Genomic DNA, 27428 nt, shown 5'->3' with positions numbered 1-27428 from the left:
CTGAAGAAATGGACCAGGTGGGGTGGGGTGAGGTGGGGCAAGAGGAAGGGCGTCTCTTTCTCCCCAAAGTACTGAGGGAACCCTGGTTCTCCCACAAAGATTGGGATGCTCTAAAAAGATGAGCACAACAACAGCAAAAACATCAAAAATTAGGGGAAAAAATGGCCTCCAGGAGTAGTGGATTCACAGTGCAGGCACCGAGCCCAACCAATAACCCTGGAGGCAAAAAAAAAAAAAAAAAAAGGATGAGAGGCAGCTGGGGTCACTGAGGGTCCAGCATGTAGGGGCAACTGGTTAGTGTGTTAGTGAGTATGAGAACACAGGGTACCTGGAGCAGGGACATGGGCCAGCAAAGAGGAGCAGGGGTCAGGAGACCCCCTTGTGGGAGTGGGTTGCCACTTGGGTGAGGGGAGGCAGCAGGGATTAGGTGCACAAGGGTGGCAGGGAGGAGCTGGCCAGCCTGGTAAGGAAGGGAGATATTTTCAAAGCTCTGCCTGCAGTTAAAAGACACCCTAGGTTCAAATGCCACCCCTACCCTAGCCCCTGTAGATATGACTGAGTCAGAGACCTGGGACTCCGCACCCAGCACTCAGCACCCAGTACCTAGCATCCAGTGCCAGCCCTTCCCTAAGATGCCTCTGACTGGGCACAGACAGGGGCAGAGGCCACAGGAAAGACAATGGCTTGTGCCACCCTCCATTCCTGTCCCCAAATACCACACCCTATGGCCAAGTCCTCCCAAATATCTTGTGTCCCAGTTCAGCTGTTATGGGATGTCTCCCTCTGCCCCAACAAGAAAGCAAGGCCGCTCCTAAGAAGCCAAATAGATTTAATCTATAACCAGGAAGAACTCTGTGACCAGCAGTGGGGTTTCTGATGAGCCAGCCACCCGGTGCCCTCAGCTTCTGGGCGCAGCTGCCAGGATGTTAGCCTTGCGCTCAGCCTCAATGCAGTACTTCTCGGGGAGGCCGGTGGCTCTGAGGGCAGGGTAGGTGGGAAGGAGGGTATGAGACAGGGTACCCCTTGTGCCCTACACCCTACCCTACCCAGGAGTTCCCATAGCCCTGGCGCCCACCTCAGCTCCTCCAACTTCTGCCTCTTGATGTCGGCAATGCGCTGGCGCCGTTTCTCTGCCTCCTCCTGCAGCCGCCGGCCCTCCTCGAAGGTGGCCATGCGCTCCTTCACCTGCTTCTGCTGGTTCTCACGCACCTGGCGCCGCAACTCGTTGGCATGTTGCAGCCGCCCTGTCATCCTGTGCTCCTCCTCCAGCCGCTCCTTCTCAATCTGTTTCCGCTGCTCCCTGCAGGGGGACCAGGCTGCCCCAGGAGCCACACTGGGGGCCCCAGTGACCACAGCACAGAGCCACAGAGCCCTCCACCTTCATGCCCAGCCAGCCGGGCCCGACTTGAGGACATAGCTCCAGGCACGGGATGGGACATCGAGGACACAGGCCCTGACACTGAGTACCAGCTGCAAAGGGCCAGGGTTTATGAAACACTCCCCCGATGCTGTTTTGAAACCCCCCTAGTTTTGGCATGATGGGCCTTATTTTCTATTGGGCCCCATACATGCTGTCACTAGTCCTATGCCCCCCCCCCAACGTGGCTTCACTCCTAGAACAGTGTCCCTTCTATGCAGTACAAGAGCTTCACTCCTGCTGACAAGTGACTCCTTTCCAGCATGTTCTAAGCAGCTTCCTCTGCCCTCCCAGTGACAGTAGTGACAGTGGGGACAGCAGCAGGCAGGCCCAGTGGAGGTGCTGGCATGAGCAGTGGAGGACCTACAGAACTGGCTGGCCTCCAGCACCAGGGAGGAGAGAGTCAGCCTCCTTCTCACTGACCCAACTCTCCACATCCCCCTGGGACGCTCAATATCTCAAGAGTAAGGATTCTGGTCACAGAAGGTGAGTATAGACTAGACAGGCTCAGAACAACTCAGAGACAAAACTCAGCTACTTCACACCTTGCTTCTTTCCCAGAAAAATGGAAAATAACCACAGAAAAGATATAAATCCCAGGCAGAGAATTCTGTCTCCCCGGGTCACTCATGTCCCAGCAGAGACCCCAAAGCAGACTTCCTTCATGCATTTCCTGTTACCAGCTTCCAGAATCTTCCATGGTGTGTGTGTGTGGGGGGGGGTTCCTCTAAACTGCCACTGCATGTCCAGTAAGCCTGCACCTGCCCACCTCCCCCATCCATCAGGAGAGCCACTGGCCCCTCGCCCCAGGATGCCATGGTCCCACCATTCACATATCTAGAAACAGGAAGGGGCTCTGCTGAGCCTGACACCATTTTCCTGTGTGCACCTCAGTTTCTAGTATCTCAGAACAGAGACAGGGGGTGGGGCCTGTGTGGGCTCCCAAAGCACTCCTGGAGGAGCAGGTGGCTGACATCAGGAAAAGGAAGGGCCTGGTCACTTCCCAGGGTGGCAGATCCCCTGGAGCTTTCAATGCCAAGGTGTAGAGGCCTCCCTAGCACTAGTTCAGGAGACCCTGCGAGCACCAGGCTGTTCAAAAGTACCACCAGCGGGTGAGCCTGAGGCTCTCAGTCACAGGTGAGAGCAAGGAGTGTATGTCTTGAACAGAAAGTATATATCTGGGGCAAACAAGGGACCCAGATTTTGAAGCAGGAAAAAAAGACTTGCCAGCTGTGAAGACACCCTCTGTGGTGGTCCCACAACCCTGGAGACACAAGGTCTAGCTAGCTGTCACTCTAGAACTGGCCATGCTGAGCTCCTCCAGAGGCTGCTGTGGCTTTAATAACCAGCTGGATGGACGCTACAGGCAGAGTACACAAGTGGGTCACAGCAGAGTAGGGCTCCCCTCCTTCTGATGGAAGGTGTCAGGAGGTGCACAATCTCTGAGGTTACAAAGGCAGGAGGCCTGCTCTGCTGTGCCCACCCGAGGTAGTGCCAAGGATGTATAATGGAGTACCCCCAACCCCCAGCCCATCTCCACTTCCCAAGCCCAGTTTTGGTAATCTGGTATTCCTCCTAATTCAGCTTTAGTTTGATTGAGCTCCTCTGACTAAAGGAATACAAAGGCATTGCCCTGGCTGGGCAAACAGACAGGCACAGGAGCCCAGAGAGTGGCTGGTGGCACTAATCTGCTGGGAAAACCTTGGCTGGGGACAAACTGAAACTAACTCTGAGGCCAGAAGATGAGGGCAAGAAGTGTGGATAACCATCGATGAGGACATTAAACCCTAACTTCACACCCTATTCACCTTTGACCTCCCAACTCTTCATCTCTGACCTCCACAAGATCCCAGCACAGAGCAGGAGCTGATGTGCAGTAACAGCCTGACCTCACGCCCCAGGGCTCACAGCCCTGTTCCAGGCACCATACAGCTCCCCTCCAGCACACTGTCCTTACTCTAGGGGCTCTGAAGGCAGGCAGGGCAGAGGCTTATTTATAACCCCCTCCCTCCTCAAGTCCTCCAAAACCTTCAGGAGCTGTTTCCAGTTCTTTGGTCCTAGCATTCTTCTTCCTTCTTTTTTTTAATTTTATTTGATAGGACAGAGAAATTGGGAGGGAAAAGGCAAATAGAAAGGGAGATAGACACCTGCAGACCTGCTTCACCACTCACTCATAAAGCTTCCACCCTGCAGGTGGTGACCAGGCACTTGAACCTGGGTCTTTGTGCACAGTCTTTGTATACTACCACCCAGATCCCCTAGCATTCTTCTCCCTCCTCCTTTTCCTTGATACTTCCCCCTCCTCCTCTTCTTTAATGCAACACCAGGAAATGAACCCAGGGCCTTGTGCCTATATGATACTGCTGAGTGGCCTCCCTGGCCCAATTTCTTTTTTTGTTGTTGTTGTTGTTTTGTTTTACATTCTATTTTCTTTTCTTTTTAATTTATTATTGGATACAGACAGAGAAATTGAGAAGGGAGGGGGAGATAGAGAGGGAAAGAAACAGAGACACCTGTAGACCTACTTCACCACTCATGAAGCTTTCCCACTGCAGGTGGAGACCAAGGGCTTGAACCCAAGTCCTTGCACGCTGTAATATGTGCACTTAACCCGGGACACAACTGCCTGGCCCCATGGGCCCAACTTCTCATTCATGATTTTTATGAGAGAAAGAGAGAGAGAAAGAGAGAGAGAGAGGGAGAGAAAGAGAAACCATAGCACTGCTCCACTATTCATGGAGCTCCCCAAGTGCCATCCAGAGTGCTCTCATGTGGTGCTGGGGATAAGTGATCTAGGGCCTTACCCATAGCAGGGTGTGCACTCTACCAGATGAGCTGTCTCCTGCCCCTCCACGAACATAGCATTCTTGGGTCAATGAACTTGTCTTTGAACTAGTCAAGCACTCCTCTGCTAGAATGGCTATGCCAGGCAGTGCAGACAGATAGACAGATGTACATCTGTCTGCTAACAGACCAAAACTGCTCATTCCCCACCCTCAGATTCAACGCCAAAAGCTCACCTCCATCCAGTAGAGACCACACAACCCCCAAGGAAGGGAACCCCAGAGACCCCAGACCCCACCCAGGAAGAGAGTCTGCCCCATTCCTTACTGAAGGATCCTCTCAAACTCATCTCGGTCACGCTGCACCTGCACGGCCAGGGCATGCTCCTTGATGGCCACCTGTTCCAGCCGGCTCTTCCGCAGCTCGGCCTCTGTCTCCATCTTCTTCTGTGCCTTCTCCTTCTCCTTCTGGCGCCACTCTCTGTCGGCCACCTCTTGGTTGCGCTTGGCCCGTAGAGCATCCTGGGAAGGAGGGAACAGGGCATGAGGCACAGAACCTGGGATGCAGGAGCCCAGTCATACCAGGGACACTTTCCCAAAGGTTCCTGCCACTTTCCCAGGGCACATCCAGGGGACCTCTGGAGCAGAGGTCCTAGGAGGTAATAAAAGGGGTCCTCTCGGAACTAAGAGCCCCCACAGGTTGCATTTTGCAGCCCCATGTCCCAGATCCTTCCCTGAGCCTCATATCTCCAAGAAGTCCTGCAATCATTTCTAGTTTTTATTTGTTTAGAGTTTTTGTATGTATGTGATTTTTATTTTGTATTTATTTATTTATTTATTTTTGCCTCTAGGGTTATCACTGGGGCTCAGTGCCTGCACTACAAATCCATTGCTCCTGGAGGCCATTTTTCCCATTTTTGTTGCCCTTGTTGTTATTGCTGTTGTTGTTGTTGGATAGGACAGAGAGAAATAGAGAGGAGGGGAAGACAGAGAGGAGGAGAGAAGGATAGACACCTGCAGACCTGCTTCACTGCCTGTGAAGCGACCTCCCTGAAGGTGGGAGTCGAACCGGGATCCTTGTGCCAGTCCTTGAGCCTTGCACCATGTGTGCTTAACCACTGCACTACCACCCAGCCCCCTGTATGTGATTTTTAAAACTCTTTTCTTTTTCCATTTCTTTTTTTACCAGACGTGAATTGCTCAGCTCTGGCATATTTGATGGCTAAGACTAATCCTGAGACCTCTAGTAATGCAAGTCCTGTGTGCAACCACTACACTATATTCCTCACCACCATCACCATTGCTGGATTTGTTTGTTTGTTTGTTTACTTAATAGGAGAAACCAGAGCAGCACTCATTTCTGGCCTAGGCAATGCTGGGGACCACCTGGGACCTGAGATTTACCAAGCATGCTCGCTCGACCCACTTAGACACCCCCCCGCATTTTCATCCCTTCTGTTTTTTTATATTCGAGCCTGGCTCCTACCACACCAAAGGAAGCCTCAGTGCCGTGGTATCTCTCCTTTTCTCCATCTCTTTATCTCTATCTCTACTTCTACCTAAAAAAAAAAAAGTCTGCTCAAAGCATTAAAGCCTAGTGATGACAAAACAAACATAAACAGCCAGTAGCGAAGAAACCACTGATTCCCAGTGACATATGACAGTGTAGAGGTCAGACCACAAGGGTTATAGGGAGCAGTTCAACCTCACTTTCAAACTCTGGGCACAGAATGCAGCCCAGGGAACCCAAAGCCCCAGCACAGGGCAGCCCCAGTGGATTTCTCAACAGGCTGGGGGGGGGGCACAGTTAAAAGATAAGGGTGGGGGGAATGTAAGGTACCTGCTCTGCCTGGTAGTCCTGGGCCTTCTCCTGCATGGCCCTCAGACGTGCAACCTCCCTCTCCTTCTCCCTCCGGATTCGCTCCTGCTCAGCCTCAAATTCAGCTTCCCGGGCCTGCCAGGAAGAAAGAGTGTGGGAAGTCCCTGATGGAGCAAAGAGCAGAGGCCCCACTGCCAGTCCTCTCCTCCAACTGGCCCCTCTGGAGAAATGACAACAGAGTGTGGTACCAGGATGGTCAGGTGATAAGATGTCTCCATGGAAGTCCCAGCATCTGAGGATGGAGTGGTGGGTGAGGAAGTCATGTTCCTGAGATTCAGGTTCATCTGCCGCAGAGTCCTCACATAGGACCAGGACAAAAACTAGGTCCCCTTTACTTCATCACAGTTTCCCTGTCACGAGGTCATTGAACCAGATTTCTGGAAGTGACACCTGGGTTCCCTCCTGCTTCCTCTAGCAGGTGAGGTGACCTCATGAATCACTGGACCAAGGGCCAACTGTGCTTAGGTAACAGATCTCTCCTGAATGAGCTCTCTCTGGATACTCCAAAGAACAGACTTATCCTCAAAAAGGTTTCCCTCAAATCAGCTACCCAAATGCCACTGCCAGGTGAGTGGCTCAGGCAGATAGGAATGTGACCCCCTCCCCACAAAGAAGGCTCCTCACTTCTCCTTCTCCCCTCCCAGACTCCCCTGTGCAGCCCAACAGCCGTGTGTCAGTTGGTGTCTCTGCTTGTTCTACTCTGCCCTAGTGGGCAAGTCAGAAGCTTCTGCCAGCATCTCTGCCTTCAGATTTAAAAGGGCAGCCCAGTCCCAAGGAGCAAGACCACTGTGAGGTCAGGAAGGGAAGGACTGACCTGAGGTGTCACCCAGTGACCAGGCTAGGGACTCTGCATCCGTCTCTAGCCATGTCCCCTCCATATGCAAAACCAGCCCTGCTGGGAAAATTGTAGGTTCCTTCATCCCCCCTTTCCAGTTTTGCTCAGGTCTGAGCATCCCTGCTGTCACCGCTGCCAGTTAAACCAGCCACAAACAGACATACACCACAGGCTCGGCCTCACCACCTGCCGAACACCTCATTCTGAGAAAGGGTCCCTTGTACTGGGACGGAGAGCATTCTGGTCTGGGACTATGGAAGACTGCTGGAGCACTGGGGACTCTGGAATCAACCAAGGATGACACAAGCTGGTCACAATGATAAAGAGGTGTGTGTGTGTGTGTGTGTGTGTGTGTGTGTGTGTGTGTGTGTGTGTGTGTGTGTGTGTGTTGCATGGCACAGTGCTTTATGATCTTGTGATATGGTTGAGCAATGGGTTGTGTGAGACCCATGACTGAGCATTCACATGGGAGTCATGGAGGTCCAGCCCTCCTCATCCTGCACAGCCCAGGTCTCCTGAACCAGGATGTAACATTGTTGGGCTTGCTGGGGGCTTTCTTCTTTTTTTATTTTTCTTTGTAGATAGAGACAGAGAAATTGAAGGGAGGGGGAGACAGAGATAGAGGAAGAGAAACACCTGAAGCACTGCTTCACCACTTGTGAAGCTTCCCCCTGCTGGTGGGGACCAGGGGCTTGAACCTGGTCCTTGCACACTTGTCCGCCATTTCTGTTTTAAGAACAGATCCAAGTCCCGGTCCCTATACCCTCCTCTGGCCGGTTCTGCTGCCCAAGTCCCTTCCACATCTGTCCATATTCACCCAGCCTGACGACCTGGACAGCTCTTTTAATTGACTTATCCCAGGCACTCTGGCCTGGAGTCCCCAGTTGTATCTCCCTGTCCTGTGAACCCAGGGTGGGAAGTGGAAAGCGCTTTATTCTACTTTGGACCCAGCACAGGCTGCCAAAAATGGGAATTTTCACACAAAACTTATGGGGCTGCTTAGTCACACTGTTGGGGTATAATTACCCAGGCTGGGTGGAATCCACAAAAACCTCACTTGCACCCTCCCTGTCCATTCCTGACCCTCAGCCCAGCCCCCTAATCATCACAGGTGTTAATGAGGCCCATGGCACCAGATCCCATGTGAGCTTTCAGCTGTTTTCTGCTCCTAGCAGTTGTGTCAGCTGCAGCAGAGGCCCCAGAGCTAGGACTGGCTCAGAGAAGATGCTGCCTCCAGGCTGCCTCCCCACATGCTGCCTGGGGCAGGACCTACCATCTTCTTTTTGGTGAATTCCATCACCATCTCATCCGCCAGCTTCTCCTGGGCCAGCAGCTGCGCCTTCTGCCGCTGGTTCTCATCGTTGATGCGTTTGATCTCAGCCTGGATCTTCAGTTTCTGCTGCTGCCTCCGCTCTATGTCCTGCCAGCCAGAGGAAGGGGTCTCAGTGACAGAGGCAAGGCTGGGAGACAAAGCTGAGAATGTCCACTGTGTCACATAATTTCCATTCCCAGCATTGCTGCTCATGGGGTGCCTCCTCTTCCCCCAGCCTGTGGTGTCCTCTCCTAGCACAGCTGGCAGAGTGCAAGACTTGCATGTCTGACTCTGGTTTGATTCCCCAGAACCAAAGGCACCAGGGAGGTGCTCAGGCTTCTCTCACACACGTAAAACCTATTCAAGAATAGTGCAGGTGGTCTGGGAGGTGGTGCAGTGGATAAAGCATTGAACTCTCAAGTATGAAGTCCTGAGTTCAATCACTAGTAGCACATGTACCAGAGTGATGTCTGGTTCTTCCTCTCTCTCCTCCTATCTTTCTCCTTAAAAAATAAACAAAATCTTAAAAAAAAAATAAAAAAAAAAGAATAGCTCAGAAGGGAAGGCAATGGATAAAGCATGGCACATCTGGTTGATCACACATGTCACAATGCACAAGGACCCAGGCTCAAGCCCCCAGTCCCCACCTGCAGGGGAAAAGCTTTGCAAATGGTAAAGCAGTGCCACAGATGTCTTTCTGTCTCTCTTCCTCTCTATTCCCCCCTTCCCTCTTGACTTCTGACTTTTCTATTCAATAAATAAATAAAAATATTTTTAAATTTTTAAGGTAAAGCACTGGAATCTCTAGCATGTTCCATCCCCAACATTACATATGCTAGGGTGATGCTCTGGTGTGTGTTTCCCCCTCCCCACCCCTCTCATAAATAAATCTTTCCACAAAAAAAAGTATTTTTCAAAACAAATAAAATGCAAGCTTCTGCATTAGTGAGAAGAGACTGACTGGTGGGAATTAAGGTCCATTCATCCCTGGAACTCTTACTCAGCTGCCCCAACTCTCTGCTCTCTCTCTCTCTCCATTGTTGAGCCTGCTTCAGGGCCCAGGTACCCTGTGTACTCCGTACTCTGTACAGGTCATATGTGCTCTGTGACACTAGAAGGCCAGGACCCAGGGGGCACTTGCCACCCCCTTTCCCAGGTAACTGTAACCCTCTCCAGGTATCCCCAGTCGAATCAACTATCACCCAGCAGGCAGGGAGGCCAGACGAGTGAGCAGCATGTAAGACAGAGAAACCCCTCCCAGAAGCAAAGGTTGGGGCTGAGGTTCAGCTAAGGAAAGAGGCCTAGCTTTTCAGGGGAGTCTGTGAATGCCCCCAGAGGCCACTCTGAGCATGTTCTTTCCCCAGACAAAGGGGCCCTGAAGTCTGGGCTGGCCTCCTTTTCCCTTCCGTCTCCAACTCTGTAGGTCAGCTCACCGCTCCCACTTGCTCCTCACTTCCTCCTTGTCTCCAAGAACCAGCCCTCCCTTTGTGCTAATTCATAGCCACTTCCATCAGGAAGCTTCCAGCTCTCCCAGCTCTCCCAGGGATTTCCCCAGACCTCTCACCTTTACCATCCACTTGTCACTTAGTGACAGCACTACCACCACAGGCTCTTTCCCTCCTCCCCTGCTCCCCTCTTCCCTCCCTACCTCCCTCCCTCTCTTCTTCTCCTACCTTCCTCCCTTCTTTCCTTTCTCCCTTACTTCCTCTCTCCCTTCCTTCCTTCCTCCCTTCTCACAGGGCTCTGCACTGGCACCCCAAATTCCTGACCCTGTGGAGCCCAAAGCTGAGAAAGGCACTGATCTCTGACCTGCATCATGCACAGAACCACGTGCTTCTATACCTGCTTATTCACTTTGGGGCTTGTTAGTTTTGTCGGATCATTTCACCAAGACTTTCCCTGTTGGTGGCCTTGCTTTTGTGGCAGTGGCCAGCCTGACCCAGACAACCACCATCACTTCCTCCTCCTCCTCCTCCTCCTCCTCCTCCTCCTCCTCCTCCTCCTCCTCCTCCTCCTCCTCCTCCTCCCAGCAGGTGGAGTGGTGGTCCTGGCATACCTCCGCTGCTATTAGGTAACTAACTACCTTCAAGTCACTTAACAGCACTTCCAGGAGAACCAGGAGTGGCTGTCAGAGGACTTGGAAAGCATTGACAGCTCCTGAGCAATGACCAGGGCTCAGGGACACCCAGCCCCCACTCAAATCCAATCTTCATTTACACCCTCCCTGCACATTCACCCCCAGCCTCTCCCTCTAGCCTGTCCACTACTGGACCAGGCCCCTTGGGGGGACTCCTGCTCCAGACACCTACATATTCAGAGCCCTGGCATGACTCCACTGTCACTGACACAAAGAACAGGACAGCCCAGGGTGCAGGTCCAAGAGCCGCACAGCAACTGACAGTGAATCAGGATGTGGCTGTTGTCTGAGGCAGTTGGTCTATGTACTGGGTATCTCAGTGTCAGGAGAGCAGTAACCGCTGGAGGATCAAAGGAAGACGCTGATCTTTCCAGGTCAAAAGAGACTTCAACAAGCCAGGGATGGCTCACCCAGTCAGTGCACTTTCCAAGCACTAAGCTCTGGGTTCAAGCCCTAGCACCACATGTGAGCGCCATGGAGGACACCAGGGGAGCTCCATGGCTGATAAAGTGGCATTGCAGTACTTTTTCTCCGTGTGTGTCTCAGCAACATAGAGTTAAAACAACTGGGCTGAGGAGACTGCTGGGCAGTAGTTGCACATGATGGGTGTCCTGAATTCACTCTTTGTGGTGCATTAAAAGAAAAAGACTGGGAGCCGGGTGGCTTAAGGGTACATGGCACAAAGTGCAAGGACCTATGGGTGTGAGGATCCCGGTTTGAGCCCCCCCTCCCCTGCTCCCCACCTGCAGGGGAGTCGATTTACAGGCAGTGAAGCAGATCTGCAGGAGTCTGTCTTTCTCTCCCCCTCTCTCTCTTCCCCTCTCTCCATTTCTCTCTGTCCTATCCAATAACAAGGACATCAATAATAACTACAACAATAAAAAAATAAGGGCAACAAAATGGAATAAATAAATGAATAAATTTTTTAAAAAAAGACTAGGCTCTGGCTTGGCAAAAAATGAAAGATGAAAGCACACTTGGGGGGAGGCTGGGAGACTCCAAGGTGTATTCATTGAACCTGAGTCACAGGCTCACTGAGCCCCTCACTGGGGGTGGCGGGGGGTGGGGGAGACACCTTCTTCAGATGTGCAGGCTGAGACACCCAACCATCAAGTGTCAGAGCCACTTACTGCCAGATACTTAAACAACCCAAATCCATAACCACTTAAAGAGACAGGCCAGGCTGCTTGGGCTAAATCATGACATTAGGCAAAACAATAATTGAGTCATTAGCTCATCAATGGGTGTGGCCCAGCCCTTTTAACTTCCCTGCTTGTGTGAAAATGCTCAGAAGCGAAGCTTTGAGGGGAAAACCTCTGGGGACCCGGTGCTGTCTGTCTCACACCCCTCCCTGGGGCAGACAGGGTAGCCTCATGTCCCTTGTTCCCTGGGTGCAGGCAGTCCAGTGCTACTTTGTAGTGGGCAGGCCTAATAGTGGCAAGGAGGCTAACAGGAAGAGAGGGCTCCTTGGCAAAGCTAGGGACAAGAGGAGGCCCTGCACTTTGAAGAAGATGACATCGGTGAGCCTGGGCGACATCAGGTGGCAGTGACATTGATCATCTGCAAAGTACACAGCCTCCCTGGTGGCTGGGAGGTAACAGTAAAATAGCTCTGAGCATGCAGCCTTTCTTTGCAAGGGACATGTCAAGTCTCAGACCCCCAGTTTCATTTTTTTTTTTTTGGAAGCAGGGGAGGTTGGGGAGGCAAGAAGGCACTGTGCCCCACAGCCTGGTGCCAGAGCCAAATAAAAGTTTCACACAGTAATAAAAAGCAGGTGTCAGTGATGGTATGAGGTGGGCCGGTCTGGCAGTGCTGTGGTCCACACCTCAGAGTCCCAAGCCCCAAGGTCTGGCTGCTGTTAGTGGGGGGCGTTACCCTGAGGTCCTCCTCGTGTAACCGGTCCATGTACAGAAGCATCTGCTCCTTCTCCTGCTCCCGGTGCTCAGCCTGCAGGGACCGCTCCTCCTGGTTCTTCTCCATCTGCTGCACAATGTGGCGCCTTCCCCTGGGAGAAGCCAAGGGGCTCGGACACAGAGTAATGCCCCTGCTCCCACCCTCCTGCAATTACCCCAGGGATCACAGGAGCAGCTGGCATCTGCTTCCTGAAATGGCTGTGCCTGGGGGCTTAGACCAGAGTCTCCCTAGGGGCCCAAGGCCATTCTCTCCTCCTGAGCTCTGGGTTCTGGGGTGCCCCTTTCCCATTGGTCTGCCTTGTGATCCACACACCCCATCAGACCCATAACCCCATTAAAGGGTGCTACTGAGCTCCACTGACTGCCAGAGGTGGGTCCCCCATGCTGCCTTCTGGCTGCAGTTAGAAAACCTGAACCCCCTTGATCAGCCACTAGCCTGGTACCCCAATGACAGTGGCTCCCACACTGAGATCAGTGACTCTTTCTTGATTAAAGCTCACTGTGCACAGCTCAGCATTGCTCTGGCCCCCAGTGGAAATAGAAAACCTCAGTCCCACATGAGCCACCAGGCTCCTGGTGACAACTGGGATATTTACACACTCCGATGCCAAAGCCCCATCCCAAAACCCACAGGAAGGCTAGAATTCGAGGCAAAGATAAGAGTGGAGAAGAACAGAGCACCCTGCTGGCTCAGTGACTCCTTATGAAACAAACAGCAGGAAAGAACAACAGAAGAAGGCAGGTTTAAACTCTACAAAAAATCTGGGCTCAATCCACTAGAGGCACTTATCAAGACTAGGCTTTCCCCCTATCAAAGTCTTTATACAGCAGATACAGAATGACTTGGACCCAGAACCTCATTTCTCCAGAGCCCTACCTTACTATGGAAAGAGACAGGCTGGGGGTTTGGATCAGCCTGCCACCATCCGTATCCAGTAAAGAAGTAATTAAGGAAGCCAGAACTCCCACTTTCTGCACACCAAAGAAGAATTTTGGCCCATACTCTCTAGTGGTGGGAGGATATTAAAGGAAGATGACCAGAGGACTCTAAACCCCAATTCCACCAAGACCTGGAGTGTTTGTGACCATGAATCTTTATTTTATATAATCACTGAAAGGCAAGAATATCTGGAAAACACCTAAGGAAATCAGGCACTGTTTCTCTTATCTGAGAAGAGGAAAAAAGGAAGGACACTCAGTAGTGATAGGTGTAGGTGTGACACAGGAAGAGAAGTGAAGACAGATCCGTAGAAGTGAATTAAAGGGGGGCGACATATATATATATGCATATAGATAGAGATAGTCAATCCATATCTGCGACCTTGGGAAAACTATAGCAGTTTCTGCTGGAAGGGCATGGGTACACAGAACTCTGGTGGCAGGAATGGTATGGAATTATTTCCTTATAATTTTGTAAATAATATAAATAAATAAATGCAATGTAGAAAAAAATAATGGCTTGGGGCCAGGGTAGATAGCATAATGGTTATGCAAAGAGCTGTCATGCCTAAGGCTCGAAAGTTCCATGTTCAATCTCCCTGCACCATCATAAACTAGAGCTAAGCAGTGCTCTGTTAAAAAAAAAAAATGTGGCTTTTTTGACAGGAGCCAGCTACAGTCAGGATCCTACTAGACTCAGGAAGAGGGCAGAACATAGGTGGGACAGAGCCAGCAGCCAGGGTGGCCTTACAGAGGTCATTCCTACACCACACAGGCACCAGGCCCTCCCTGTTCTGATCCCATCCATTTCTGCCAGAGGGAGGGGACTGAGCATTTTCACTGGAGCCAACACCAAGCATGTGCTCCAAGCCAAATACCCTGTGAGGCCCAGGAGCTCAAGAGCAAAGAAGGGACTCATCCTGCCCCCACCAGGAAGCAAGGGACAGACAGACAGGAAGTAACTCTACAGAGAAAAGGGCTACCCAGCCTTCTCATGAAATCACAGATAAATGGAAGAGAAGTGTCTTCTGGGGCAGGAAATAGAAGGGAAGTCTGATCATGAATATGAAGGAAAACTCAGTGTGGACACAGGGTGTGGAGGAAGGTGGGACTGAATTAGCCAGAGGTACACCTAAACCATCTAGAAATAGTCCACCGGAGAGATGGAGAGATCTGTGGTTCTGTGACTCCTCCTTCTCCTCCCTGTCTCCCTGTCTGTCTGTCTATCTATCTATCTATCTATCTATCTATCTATCTATCTATCTATCTATCTCTTTCCCTCTCTTGATAAGCACACTGCTCAGCTCTGGCTATTGGTGGCATATCATATGCAAGTCTTGTGCTCTGCCCCGCTTTCACTCTCCCAGCTCTCCAAGGCCCCCTTCTAGAGGCCATGAGATGCCAGCAGAGGGGAACAGTGACTTCTCCCTCTAGCAAGTGGGAGGCTGAGCATGAGTTACCGGATCCGCTCCTCTCTCCGCCTCCGGTCCAGCTCCTCCTGTCGCTGGATGGACTTCTGCCGCTCCACCTCCATCATCTCATCCAGTCGCTTCTCCTCTGCCTCCAGCTCTCTCTGGATCAGCTGCTTCTCCAATATCTGGGCATCTCGAATGGCGTGGCACTTGGCATTGAGGATGATCTGGCAAGAAGAAAAAGAGTTATAGCTGTACTCTGGGTGCAAGGGCAGAGGTGTCCCCTTACCCACCCACTCCTGGATGCAGAGGGGGTGGCAGGAACTGGGCCATTGAGGAGGGAGAAAGTGTGGGTGGCTCCCCTCCCAGAGCTGTACTTTAGGGTAGGCTAGAACAGCCTCAGTGGGGAGCAGAGTCTCAACACTGGGGGGGGGGGATTCTTTGGAATCAGATGACAGCTGTGAGCCATCACCTCCTTCACATTCACTTGTTCCCAGAACACTTCAGAAGCTTCTGGGTTCCCCCGGGGACCAGGTCTTCACTCCAAGTGAAGACCTTCTGGGAGCCCCTCCCTAGGGGCCTCCACTTGTGAGGACCACAGTCAGTGAGTTTTCAGGCATGAAAAGCCATAGAAAGACAGACCAGGAGACCCACTGAGCACTGACTTTGGATTATCCATGAGGACCAAGTGAAGACAGGCAGACAGACAGACGTGCTGGGGAAGGGCTGGCTGTCAGTCCTTCCTGTGCAGTTGAAGTGACCCACATGCCAACAAAATTCAAAGTTGAAATTCAAAGGCCCTTCAAATGGCCCCCCAGCTACTGGCATACCATCCCCAGTCAAAGCAGGGACCTCAAGGCTCTTTACCAAGCACCCTGCCCACAAAGCACCCCCAGAAACTGTCCCTGTACTCTCACCAGCACTACTGCCATACCAATTCTTTTCAAATTTTAGCTTACAAATGAAAACAAAGGCTCAGAGAGGGTGAGTGATTTCTCCAAGGCTACACAGCCAGCCCTGCACCCACCCCCTCCTTTCCCCTCTAGTCCCCCACATGTCTAGGGTCCCCCAGGCAGAGTTGCCCACCTTACTCATGTCCTTGAGCTCCTCTTCCTGCTCCATGCGCAGCTGGTTGGCTCTCTTCAGGAGGCCCTGGGCCCGCTGCTCAGCCTCCTCCTCCAGGTCATTGAGCTTCTTGTTATGTGCCCAGACCATCTCCTTCTGCTTCATGATCATCTTGCGTGTGGATACAGCTTCCTGTGGAAACCATGGGGTGATGGGATCAACCCTAAATTCTACCAGCTGTGCCCCTCAAGCCAATGTGTCCCTCTCTGCCACCACCCCTGACTCCACCATACCATCAAGACCAATACCCTGTCTCTATGGCCATCTTCACTCTATCACAGCCTCCTCAAGCACATACTCACACCCCATTCCCTAACCTTCTACAGAGAAGGAACAGAGGGGGGGAGGGGGGCAGTACCACAGCAGCCTCCTTCTCCTTCTTGAAGGCCTGCTTCCTGGCTTCCATCTCCTCCCGGGTAAGGACCTTAGAGGCCCATTTGATGCGCTGAAACTCCTCAGGGCTGATGATCAGGGACTCTCCGGAGGGGTCCTTGGTAGGAATGCTGCCAATAGAATGCATGAGGTTGAGGGCAGGGGGACCTCTGGGACCTCCTCATCACTGACAGCCTCTGGGGGCCTTGGCAGATGGCAGGTCCCAGGAGAGAAAGCTTAGCACTGCCAGACACCAAGACAACGTGTTTTAAAAACTTTTTTCCTCAAGTTCAGGAGTCACTTTCTCTATGCAGCCTCCCTGACACTCAGGCTCAGGTAGACTAGTCCCTTCCCCTTCGCCAGGGCCCTTAGAAGTCTCCTCCTTCTCTCTCCAATCCCTATATCCCAATCCCCTCCCTCCTCCTTCAGCCCCCACTCCTCCACCTGGAAGGGCTGCTTCCTACTGGGTCCACCTCCAGGAGGGGCAGCCTGGCCTTGTGAGAACACAGTGAGGGTCCAAGCAAAGCCAATGAATGGAACTTTAAAAATAAACTATTCCTCAAGAGTGGGAAAAAAAAAACCAGGAGATGCTGGGCCAGGTTAGACTGGATGTGACTGAGAGACCCAAACATCCCTGTCCAGCCATCATGCAGAGAAGCTTTGAACCCTAAATATTAATTTACCAGCTCTGATCAGCAGCCTAGGAGACAGGCTTTAGCCCTCTGCTTTCCAGCAGCCAAACTCAACAAACCAATCACTAATTATAATGACTACAAACAAATGACATTAAGGACATAGGGTGCAGGGAAGGGGAAAGAAAGCAGCTTCAGGGCGGGGCTCTTTAACAGGCAGGGCAGGAAGCAGGCTCACTCACAGGAAGTGAAACCCAGTCCAGAAAACTGGAGGGGGGTGTCCATGTGGGGCACCTGTGTGCAAGCCGCTGGAATCTGGGGAGATAGGAAATCTGAGCACCCTTTATCAGCTTACAACCCCCCTGACATGTTTAGGGAGGACAGGAGAGCAGGAGCTCACACTGGTTACCATGTTCCAGCTCAAAGAGGGGCCACCACACCTGGGGATAGGTAGGGGAGGGAGAACGGTCTTTCAGGTTCTGGAGCCTGACCACTGAGCAGAGAACAGAGCAGCACAGTTCACAATCTGGCTGAGCCAACCCAGAATCCCCAGAGGAGAAGCACAATAAGAACAGCCTGCCCCTGGGATTCCGGGCTGGTTCAGGGCCTGCTGCCCTGCTGCTAATTTGGCCTTTGATTCTCTTTCACCCTAGAGAATGATTCACCCAGAAGAGACCTTACCCAAGGCACTCATGGGGGCTCTAGCAAGAGCAGGAGGACCACCCTCTCTGCAGGTCTCCCACATGCCACCTGGAGTCCAGGTCCAGCATGCGCCCCCTACCGTCCTAAGGCTCCCTCCTCCTCTTCCTCCTCCTTTACTTGTTCCCCATTCTCCTCCAGGAGACACTAACCCTCCAGCAGGAGTCCTGGGGAGAGGTGAGAGGGACAGAACAAGAGGTGGCCATGTGACACTCACATGAGCTCCCGGACCAGGTCCCGGGTGATGAGTTGGATGGTCTTAGGCTTGTGCTGCAGGCCTAGGGCACTGAGAGAGCTCTTGATGGTTTTCCGGTCCCGGAGCAGCACGATGGGCCCATCAGTCAGGGACAGGTGCTGTAGGGACAGGAAGGATTGCTGTCCTTTGTCCTAACCCCTGGGCCAGCCTACCCTCTCCTGGACTTGTCACACTGCAGAGCACCAGCAGAGACACAGAGAGAGACACCAGATGCTGCACCCTGTGCTCTGACCCCCTCCTCTGGGAGCAAGGACCTTATAGTGGGTTCTGGGGTACAGGGTGCTGGTGGATGTGGGTGAGGGGTGTGTGCCAAGATGTGTGGATATTCATATGTATGTGTGTGCACATGTGTGCATGCATGTATCCACACACATGCTCCCAACCCACAATCCCTGAGAATCAACATTGGAGCTACTCAGTTCCGGGAGTGCCTCTTCCTCCCTCCTCTGTGATGTATAAAAAGAGAAATCCCTCGGGAGCTGGACAGGTCATCCATCTGTGATCACAGTAATTTTCAGCCTTTCTAATGACTAATTGACTTTGAAACCCCAGACGCTGTAAGGAAGGGCGAGGAGTGGTTGAATGGCCCGTAAAATCTCTTTTACACCCCCACCCTCAACCCCTGCGCACCAGAGGCAGCATAGAGGGGGTTTTCAGCAAGAATAACACAGATTAAAACTAAATAGTGTGTGTGTGTGTGTGTGTGTGTGTGTGTGTGTGTGTGTGTGTGTGTGTGTGTGTGTTTCAATGTTCTGCCTGTGAAAGTGATGGACGAGAAGAAATGGAACCTCCGTCAGGAAGGAGAGGGGAGGTTTCACTTGCCCTTTAGCAGTGACCGCGACCCAGGAGGGGGCAGGGGCCATCCTGACACCCACTCTGCAGGTCTCCCCCACGCCACCTGGAGTCCAGGTCCGGCCCTTTGGTTCAGCGGAGGTCGGCGTGCGCCCCCTACCGTCCGCGAGGCTTCCTGCAGCCCGCCCGCGGGAGGGGCAGCAGGTGGGCGTTTCCCATCGGGTTTTTTGTTTGGTTAGTTGGTTGGATTTTGGATTTTGTTTTGTTTTGATCAGTTCTCGGAATGTAAAGAGCGGGGGGGGGGCAGAAACTCCGATTCAAACTTCGATTCTGTACCCTAGGCTGCAAGACTGTCCCACTGGGCAGGGGCTCTGGCGAGGGAGGGGCGAAGCGGAGCCCGGGAGGAGCCAGGTTAGTGCTCTAGCCCACCCGCATGGCATCTCTCTGCTCCTTCTCTCTGTCCTCGGCTTCTCGCTGCTCTTCACGGACTTTTTCACGGAGCCGATCCGTCTTGCTGGCAGGGGGGCGGGGGGTTGTCCAGCTCCTACTTAGTCCTGCAGCACTGGGATGGGGGTGGAAGGTCTCCCCTGAGGGTACGCGGGGTTTGGGGGCAGGGCGATACCTTGATGGCTCCGAAGAGGCTCTCATCCACCTCACAGCTCGTGGCCTTGGTGCGGTAGCGAGGCCTGGTCCTCGACTTGTTGGAGATAGTGGAAGAAGAGCTGAGGATGTCGGCTGGGCTGAGTGGCTGAGGGAGAGACAGAAAGTTGGGTCATCAGTGCTGCCAGCCCTGCTGCCCGAGCCCCTGCAGCCCTCCTGTTAGTGGGGATACTGCCAACCCTGTGTGTGGGGTGGGGAGGGGGAGCAGGGGGTCAGAGTCACAAGTTAGTGATGCCCCTCAGAGCATGGGTGCAGGATGATGCACATACACGCTTACTCCCTGGACCCAGACTGTGGGCAGTGGCTCCAGTATGCCTCCCAGCCACTAGTTTCCCCAAGAATGGGGATGGGAGACTCCTGACAAAGGCAGTTTGGGGGGTGGGGGAGCACCCCTGCCCTGGGTGGCTGTACTTCAGGCTACAGAACAGCACACAGGTCTTGTCAGGCCAGTTCCAGTGTGGTCTGGACCTTGACCCAGCCACAGACTGGCCCTCTGTCCTGAGTCTGTGGTTTCCAGCTTTGGTATTAAACCCAGGCTCCCCAATTTCCTCTGAATCCACTCCTTTCTGCTTTAGTTAAGGTTCTGATTCTGTGGTCTGTGACTAAGAACCCCCAGAATACAGCCTCAGAGAGGTGAGTCAGCTCCCATTCAGCCCCAGAACCATAAACAGACCACAGGACAACCCCAGCTTCACCAAGTGCTGCTCTGCCAGTTCTCTCATCCTAGGGGTCCCATCTGTCCCCCAGTCTCCAAGGCAGGACATCTCAGGATGCACCATAGTGCCCCAGACTGGAAATCAGAGCCATTAGGGGACAAAGTAGCAGGGAAGCACCTGCATTCTAGACACCAGTTCTGCACAATATGCAATATGAGTTCTCTGACCTGTAGGACCAAACCAAACCAGTGCACAACCCAACACTTCCTCCTCTGTCGGGTTGCACCACTCAGTGGGTGATCATGGAAGGTGGGGCAACTCAATTCCAACAACAAACCTGCTGTGCATACACACACACACACACACACACACACACACACACACACATTGGCAAGGCTTCCTCTTCCAGCCACCTGTACAACAGTCCCTAAACCCCAGATTTACTATGAATAAGTCTAGAAGCCCAGGTTCTGATAACAGACTGGTGGGAAGCAACTCTCCTTGCCATCAAAATTGTAACAGGGAGGGACAGAAGCTGCACTAGATGGCGCTGAGTCCCAGCAAGGTGACTAACTGGACTATGAAGAGCATGTGTGACAGCAGAAAACAGGTGTCTGCACATAGTCAGGATGGTGTAAGTTCTGTGTATAAGAGAGAAGGCAGATGTCTGCACACAGTAGGAACTATGTGTGTCTTCTGTGTGACAAAGGCAACGTGCATATGATCAAGAGAGAATGAATGAAACAAACTCTTCCAGGGCTCAGACCAGACTGAGACAGAAGCTGTCCTGTGACTCTACCACCACCGTGGTCACTGAGGTCTGTACGTGAAAACACTGCAGCAGAGGCCAGAGAGCAGGAGAGTGCTGGTAGAAATGTTGGGGTGTGGGAACCAGGCGGAAAACATCTGGTTAAGCACACAAACTACAGTGTGCAAGGGTTCAAAGCCCTGGTCCCCAGCTGCAAGGGGAAAGTTTCATGAGTGCTAAAGCAAGGCTGCCGGTGTCTTCCTGTCTCTCTCCCTCTCTGTCTTCCCCTCCCCTCTCAATCTCTCTCTGTCCCTATCCAATAATGGGTAAATTTTAAAAAGAAAAAAATAAAGGTGGGGGTCAGAAGGACATGGCTTCAATTGTTCTTTTTTAATCACTATTATTGAGAGGGTTAGTGCTTTACAGTGCAATCATTGACATATGCATACAATTTCATTATGTAATAGGCTCCCAAAGTTTTCTTCCTATACTCCCTCCCCAGAGTCCTTAGCTTTGGTGCAATACACCATGTCCAGTCCATGTTTCACTTTGTGCTCTCCCTCCCCAAAGTCCTTCACTTTGGTACAATACACTATGTCCTGTCCATGTTTCATTTTGTGCTCTCCCTCCCCATCCCTACTTTATTATTGCTCTGTGCTTGTTTTCCGTGTTTTTGCTACTCCTACAGGTTCTTCCATGGACTCTGTCCTCCACATTCCAAGGTCCCCAGGGATGAGGTGTTAACCCTCTTCCCAGACCCTTGACACCAAGTCAAAAGCAAGCACCAGAGAAGGTGGACTGCCTAGGCCTGGGTGTTGGCATCAGGGGAGGAGGCAAAGGTCCTATGTGTCCTGGGCTCACTGGAGAAGCGCTGGGTTCTGACTGGCTGAGAACCTCACTGGAGAAGTGCTTACTGTGACATCACAAGCCTGACTCCAACTTTGTCAAGAGTCACAGTGACCTCAGAGGTCACTGGATCAGAGTCGCAGCAAAAGAGAAGAGCCAGCAGCAAAAGAGCATGTTATTCATGGGCCAGTGCTGGAGTTATCCTCAGTGTGTCTTGACCAAACAGACACAGGCCAGGAGGGCAGGAAGAAGACAGAAGGACCATGACAGATTAAGAGGGCAAGGACTGGGGGGTTAAAGGGAGAAGATAAAGACCCCAGCCTAGTTTTTATGTCTTCCTGGTGCCCTGGGTGACACCTCTCCTAAAACCACCCTCCTGGCTGCACAGGATCCAGCCACAGCAGGGACTTAGTCAAAGGACACTTTGACTAGCGGGTCAATGGACATTGGTCGAATCGCAGCCCGACAGACATTATTGGATGCAAATAAAGACAACATTAAGATACCACTTCACCCCTGTGAGAATGGCATACAACAAAAAAGGACAACAGCAACAAATGCTGGAGAGGTTGTGGGGACAAAGGAACCCTCCTGCACTGCTGGTGGGAATGTAAATTGGTCCAGCCTCTGTGGAGAGCAGTCTGGAGAACTCTCACAAGGCTAGACATGGACCTTCCATATGACCCAGTAATTTCTCTCCTCGGGATATACTCCAAGGATTCCATAACACCCAACCAAAATGATATGTGTACACCTATGTTTGTAGCAGCACAGTTCATAATAGCTAAAACCTGGAAGCTACCTAGGTGCCCAAAAACAGATGAATGGCTGAGAAAGCTGTGGTATATATACACAATGGAATACTACGCAGCTATTAAGAGCAGTGAACCCAGGAGTCAGATGGTAGCAGAGCGGGTTAAGCGCAAGTGGCGCAAAGTCCAAGGACCTGCGTAAGGTTCCCAGTTCGAGCCCCTGGCTCCCCACCTGCAGGGGAGTTGCTTCACAGGTGGTGAAGCAAGTCTGCAGGTGTCTGTCTTTCTCTTCCCCTCTCAATCCTCCCCTCCTCTCTCCATTTCTCTCTGTCCTATCCAACAACGATGTCGACAACAATAACTACAATAATAAAACAACAAGGGCAACAAAAGGGAATAAATATTTTTTTTAAAAAAGAACAATGAACCCACCTTCTCTGACCAATGTTGGATGGAGCTAGAAGGAATTATGTTAAGTGAGCTAAGTCAGAAAGATAAAGACAAGTATGGGATGATCCCACACATAAACAGAAGTTGGGAAAGAAGAACAGAAAGGGAAACTTTAAGCAAGATTTGACTGAGTTGGAATAGGGCACCAAAGTAAAAATCTCTAGGTTGAGGGTGAGGGTGGATGTTCAGTTTCACTGGGGGGAGGGGAGAAGGGGGTAAATGGGATGGGACACAGTCTTTTGGTGGTGGGAATGGTGTTTATTGCACACTCTTATTAACTTGTAGTCATATAAATCACTATTTAATTATTATGAGAAGGGTAAAATTGATTGAATGTCTCAAACTTTTTAATGCACAGACTATGGGTGGAGTCTTTGAAATGCTGACTCTCTTAAAAGCTTAGACCAGGGAGAACAGAAGCAACTGGTGGGATTATTCTATAAGACACAGCTATATACAAATGATGTCAAAGGACATAAATTATGGTGATGTTGTGTATGATACAGCAAATCCTAACAAAAGGGTTTTCAAAGTTAACCCAATGGCCAAATTATTTGATTATAGCATATATCTATAATTTATCTATTTATTACCTTCTTAAACCCTAAGATAGCAGAAACCTCCCACTTCCTCTATAGAGCCTATATTTACCCCAGTCCTGGAACCTCTAGGGTGGGGCTCACTTTACTACATGCCCCTCTCAATTCATACCAATGTTACTGCATCTGTTGATCCCAACCTAATCAACACAACAAGTACCACCTCAGCATGCTTCACTTCAGACTGTCTCCAGAGACGTCAGGCCTGGGATGTCAACCCTTCAGTCTCATTACTCAGTGAGACCTTTCCTTTCATAGGATCCTCTAATTCCATTTTAGGTGGCTCACTTCTTAACAAAGTCCCAAAACCTAGATATAGACCAGGTCCCATGAGATAGGGCATATGGTCACATGTATCCATAAATTAGGGCAAAATATATACTTGAAAGCAAAAGTGTACAATAGTCTGCAGTGAGTCAGTATATGCAGCAAGCAAGTAGAAAGGCCTAAAAAGACACCATAAAGTTCATAGTGAAATAGTGTCTACTTAGACTTAGATACCCTCCTCACCTACTTCCTATTATATACTTCCCTCACTGACTCCAAAGCTAACCTTATCAAAGTAAGGACTTCAAAAGCTGAATAAGGACAAGAGACTGTCATACTTTAAGATGAGTCTTTAGTCACTATCAGGCCACCCCATCAGCTGGGGCCCTAGTCGGGGAGTCCTGAGATTCCCAAACAGACATGGTGGGCCTAGACCTCGAATAGATCCCACTCTCCATTGTTATTAGTCATCTCTGTCAGGTACAACACAATAGACCCCTTTGTGGGTCCCCATAAGACCTTGCCCCCAACATGGATCAATAACGGTAGAGAATGTTCCATCCTCCGAAGGGAAGGTGGACAACATACTCTTATTTTCCACCTGAGGAAGATGGGTCCTGAAATTGGGGCAGCATGGAATGTTCCTATTCATGACCACAGAATGTGAGCTCAGATCTACAGGGATGCTGTGGTCACATAGACTCTTAAGCTAAATATGGGCCCCAGATCAGATCAAATTGATGGAGTTGACAGTCAACAATATTTATACACCTTTCCCATATTTGGGAGCTACTCTCTTCCCTGATCCATCTTTCTGTTCCTTTTTCCAGCCATGACATCATCTCCTCAGACAATAACTTGGATCCACCTCCATATCAGATATTAGGCTCAAGAAAAGAAAAAAAAAAAAGCTAGTATAGTCATGGGCTCTTTGGATTATAACTAAAATAGGACTACTAACTATCCACAAAATGGAGACCCCTCAACTCTTCATCTGAACTATTTCAGCCTTTAGGTTCATGATTAGTCAACAATTTGTTTGGCTCTATATGTTAACTCTTTTTTTCAGCCACCAAGTTCCAGATGCCAACATGCTGCCAACCAGAATTCCCGGGGCAGACGGACTCCACCAATGTATCCTGGAGCCCTGCTTCCCCAGAACCCCGCCCCACTAGGGAAAGAAAGAGACAGGGTGGGAGGATGGATAGACCTGCCAACACCCATGCCCAGTGGGGAAGCAATTACAGAAGCCAGACCTTCCACCTTCTGCACCCCATAATGATCCTGGATCCATACTCCCAGAGGGATAAAGAATAGGGACGATATCAGGGGAGGGAATGGGATACAGAGTTCTGATGGTGTGAATTGTGTGGACTTGTACTCCTCTTACCCTATGGTTTTTGTCAGTGTTTCTTTTTTATAAATATTTTTTTTTAAAAAAAAAAGGACATTAGTGGTATCTTAATCATAGGAAATTTCCCATGTGCTAAGTTTTGAAGAACACAGATTGCTAGAAACATCTTCAAAGCACATCCACAAAAACCTTCAAGGGTCATTTCAGGCCCAAGTCACCAACTACTTTGCTTGTGTGGCCTGTGGTTACTCAGAAGATGGGGGTGGCTACACTAGGTCTTAGACTAAATAGGTCTCGAGAAACCACTCTCACCAGGTTTGCTGCTGAGGTGCCAGTGAAGAAGACACCATTCAGGAGGGAAGTCCTCTCTCTTCTTATGCCAGTGAGAGGCCTGGGATGGGGGCTGCTTCTGTGACTAGAACCACTCACACCACACACTCCCATTCCACACCTCCTCCAACTCCCAAGCATTCTTGGAGGTTGGCAGGAGCACCAGATCTATGCACACAAACATACATGCATGCATTTATACATGAGTGCATACTAAGAGTATGCACACCACATGTGTGCATGTGTGTATTTATGCACTCATGGGTGTAAGTGTACATAGACACATGCATGGCTGGCCTACCAGCAGAGCAGAGGTCATCAGTGTAGCTCACAGCCTCTCCAAGATACCCACAGGCCCAGTCCTGTCCTGGGGGTTTACAAAGAGTCAATTCCCTGGGAGTGGGGGATCCCTAGTCTGCTTATGAAAGCCCACAGTTCTGTCCAGGTGCAACCCTCCTGAGTTTGAGCTCAGAAACAGCAGAAACATTTAAAAACAAAATTAGAGCAGAAACACAGGAACCTATGTTAGCTGGGGACCCCATGGCAACACGACAGGAACTCCCCAGAAACTGAGACCTGCTTTTTACTGAATATTCTTTTATAGTTAAGAAAGTTCTTCTGAAAATTCTTACTTGGAGGTCCTGAATATGAACCCCTGAGTTCCTGTCACCCACAAATCCAAGGTTTCTTCCAGTCACCCAAGATTCCAACATCATTCTCCCTCAGAAGCAGCACTTCTGCACCCCACATGCCTCCCAGCACTTCACAATCCTGTCCATCCCAGGAACACTCAGGACTGCCAGACCAACCCAGCCCTCTGCAGGATTTCCTCATCCATTCATTCCCTTTCTCCACCATTCATTCACCCATCCATTCATTTCCAAAGGTGAGCTGAGTGTCCAGAAGCCCCTATAACCAGAGAAAACGGACTCAAGTGCCTTCAGCCGTCACTCCGCTAGTCAGGTGTACTGTGACCCCTCTTGCATGCCTCCTCCCGTCCCCCTCCCCGTTCATCTCAGAACCCAGCCCAATGTGGGTGATGGTCACCCTGCCACACTGCGCGTTTTCAGTTCGCGCTGAGCTCGCCCCTGGTCTCAAGACCTCCCTCACTCCTCCTAGGAGTATCAGCCCTGCTTCTGGCCCTTCCTGACCTCAGACCCAACTTGTGCCCCCATAACTCCCAATCCCCCACGACTAGAAGCCCAGTCGGGACAGAGCTGCATCCAGGCTTCCTCTGACCCGGGGCCTCACCATCTCTGACACAGGCCTCTCAGTCGTGACCTCCTAGAACTGCCACGTTGTGTACACGCGTTGCCAAAGCAACCAGGCACCCGCCTTCCGGAGCCCCGCCCCATGCTCCGCCTTGGCCCCGCCTCCACGTCCCTGCCAACCCTCTGCCCCAACAGCTACAATCCTGGCCTCCACAGGGAACTGAGGCCCAGAAATAACGATTCAAATAATCTTTTTAAAAACATATTTATTTATTCCCTTTTGTTGCCCTTGTTTTATTGTTGTAGTTATTATTGTTGTTGCTATTGATGTTGTCGTTGCTGGATAGGACAGAGAGAAATGGAAAAAGGAAGGCAGACAGACAGGGGAAGAGAAAGATAGACACCTACTGACCTGCTTCACCGCTTGTGAAGCGACTCCCCTGCAGGTGGGGAGCCCAGGGCTCTAACCCAGATCCTTACGCTGGTCCTTGAGATTTGCTACACGTGAGCTTAACCCACTGTGCTACCACCGGACTCCCTCAAATAGTCTTTTTAAAAATCTTTTTTTATTATTATTTATGTATTGGATAGAGACAACCAGAAATTGAGAGGGAAGGGGGAGATAGAGTGAGAGACAGAGAGACACCTGCAGCACTGCTTCACCACTTGCAAAGTTTCCTCCCTGCAGGTGGAGGGAGACTGGTGGCTCGAACCGGATCCTTAAGCATTGCAACATATGTGCTCAACCAGGTGTGCCACCACCTGGCCCCTGAAATAAGTCTTCTTTCCCCGAGGCTGCTTCTCTAAAGGACACAGTGAAGGCAAGAGGGCAGGTGAGATGCAGGTAAGAGACCTGGCCCCCAGGTCTCCTCTGGATCTCTCTCCAGAACCCTCACCTAAACCTAGCCCTCCCCCGAAGGCTGGGGCAGACGGAGCTTTTGGCTAGACATCTACCAGAACTTCAGTCAACTTGCTGGAGCCACCCATCTGCTTGTACTTTAATGCATTTGCAGAAGTCTGTTGACTTAGGTCTGAATTTCTTCTGGACAAAG

General features: G+C 51.1%; 1 protein-coding gene and 1 long non-coding RNA gene across 2 annotated transcripts; one reads left to right on the top strand and one right to left on the bottom strand.

The window, feature by feature from the left end:
• Window positions 1-812: 812 nt before the first annotated feature.
• Window positions 813-26447, bottom strand: CFAP45 (cilia and flagella associated protein 45). Its single transcript, XM_016191482.2, has 12 exons — window positions 26417-26447; window positions 19126-19251; window positions 17673-17809; window positions 16111-16255; window positions 15714-15884; window positions 14676-14854; window positions 12239-12368; window positions 8188-8334; window positions 6041-6154; window positions 4529-4722; window positions 1076-1300; window positions 813-977 (listed from the first exon to the last, which is right to left on the bottom strand). Exons 1-12 carry the CDS (start codon window positions 26417-26419, stop codon window positions 899-901), a joined length of 1650 nt encoding a protein of 549 aa, XP_016046968.1. The 5' UTR covers window positions 26420-26447; the 3' UTR covers window positions 813-898.
• LOC132540389 (uncharacterized) lies at window positions 18760-21921 on the top strand. The gene is made up of 2 exons (XR_009551570.1): window positions 18760-18914; window positions 21256-21921. It is a non-coding gene; the product is annotated as an uncharacterized LOC132540389 (long non-coding RNA).
• Window positions 26448-27428: the final 981 nt, after the last annotated feature.

Source organism: Erinaceus europaeus, chromosome 9 (genome assembly GCF_950295315.1).
Source record: "Erinaceus europaeus chromosome 9, mEriEur2.1, whole genome shotgun sequence".
Classification (NCBI taxonomy): Eukaryota; Metazoa; Chordata; class Mammalia; order Eulipotyphla; family Erinaceidae; genus Erinaceus; species Erinaceus europaeus.
The sequence above is the reverse complement of the archived record's forward strand: the minus strand, read 5'-3'. Positions and strand labels throughout refer to the sequence as shown.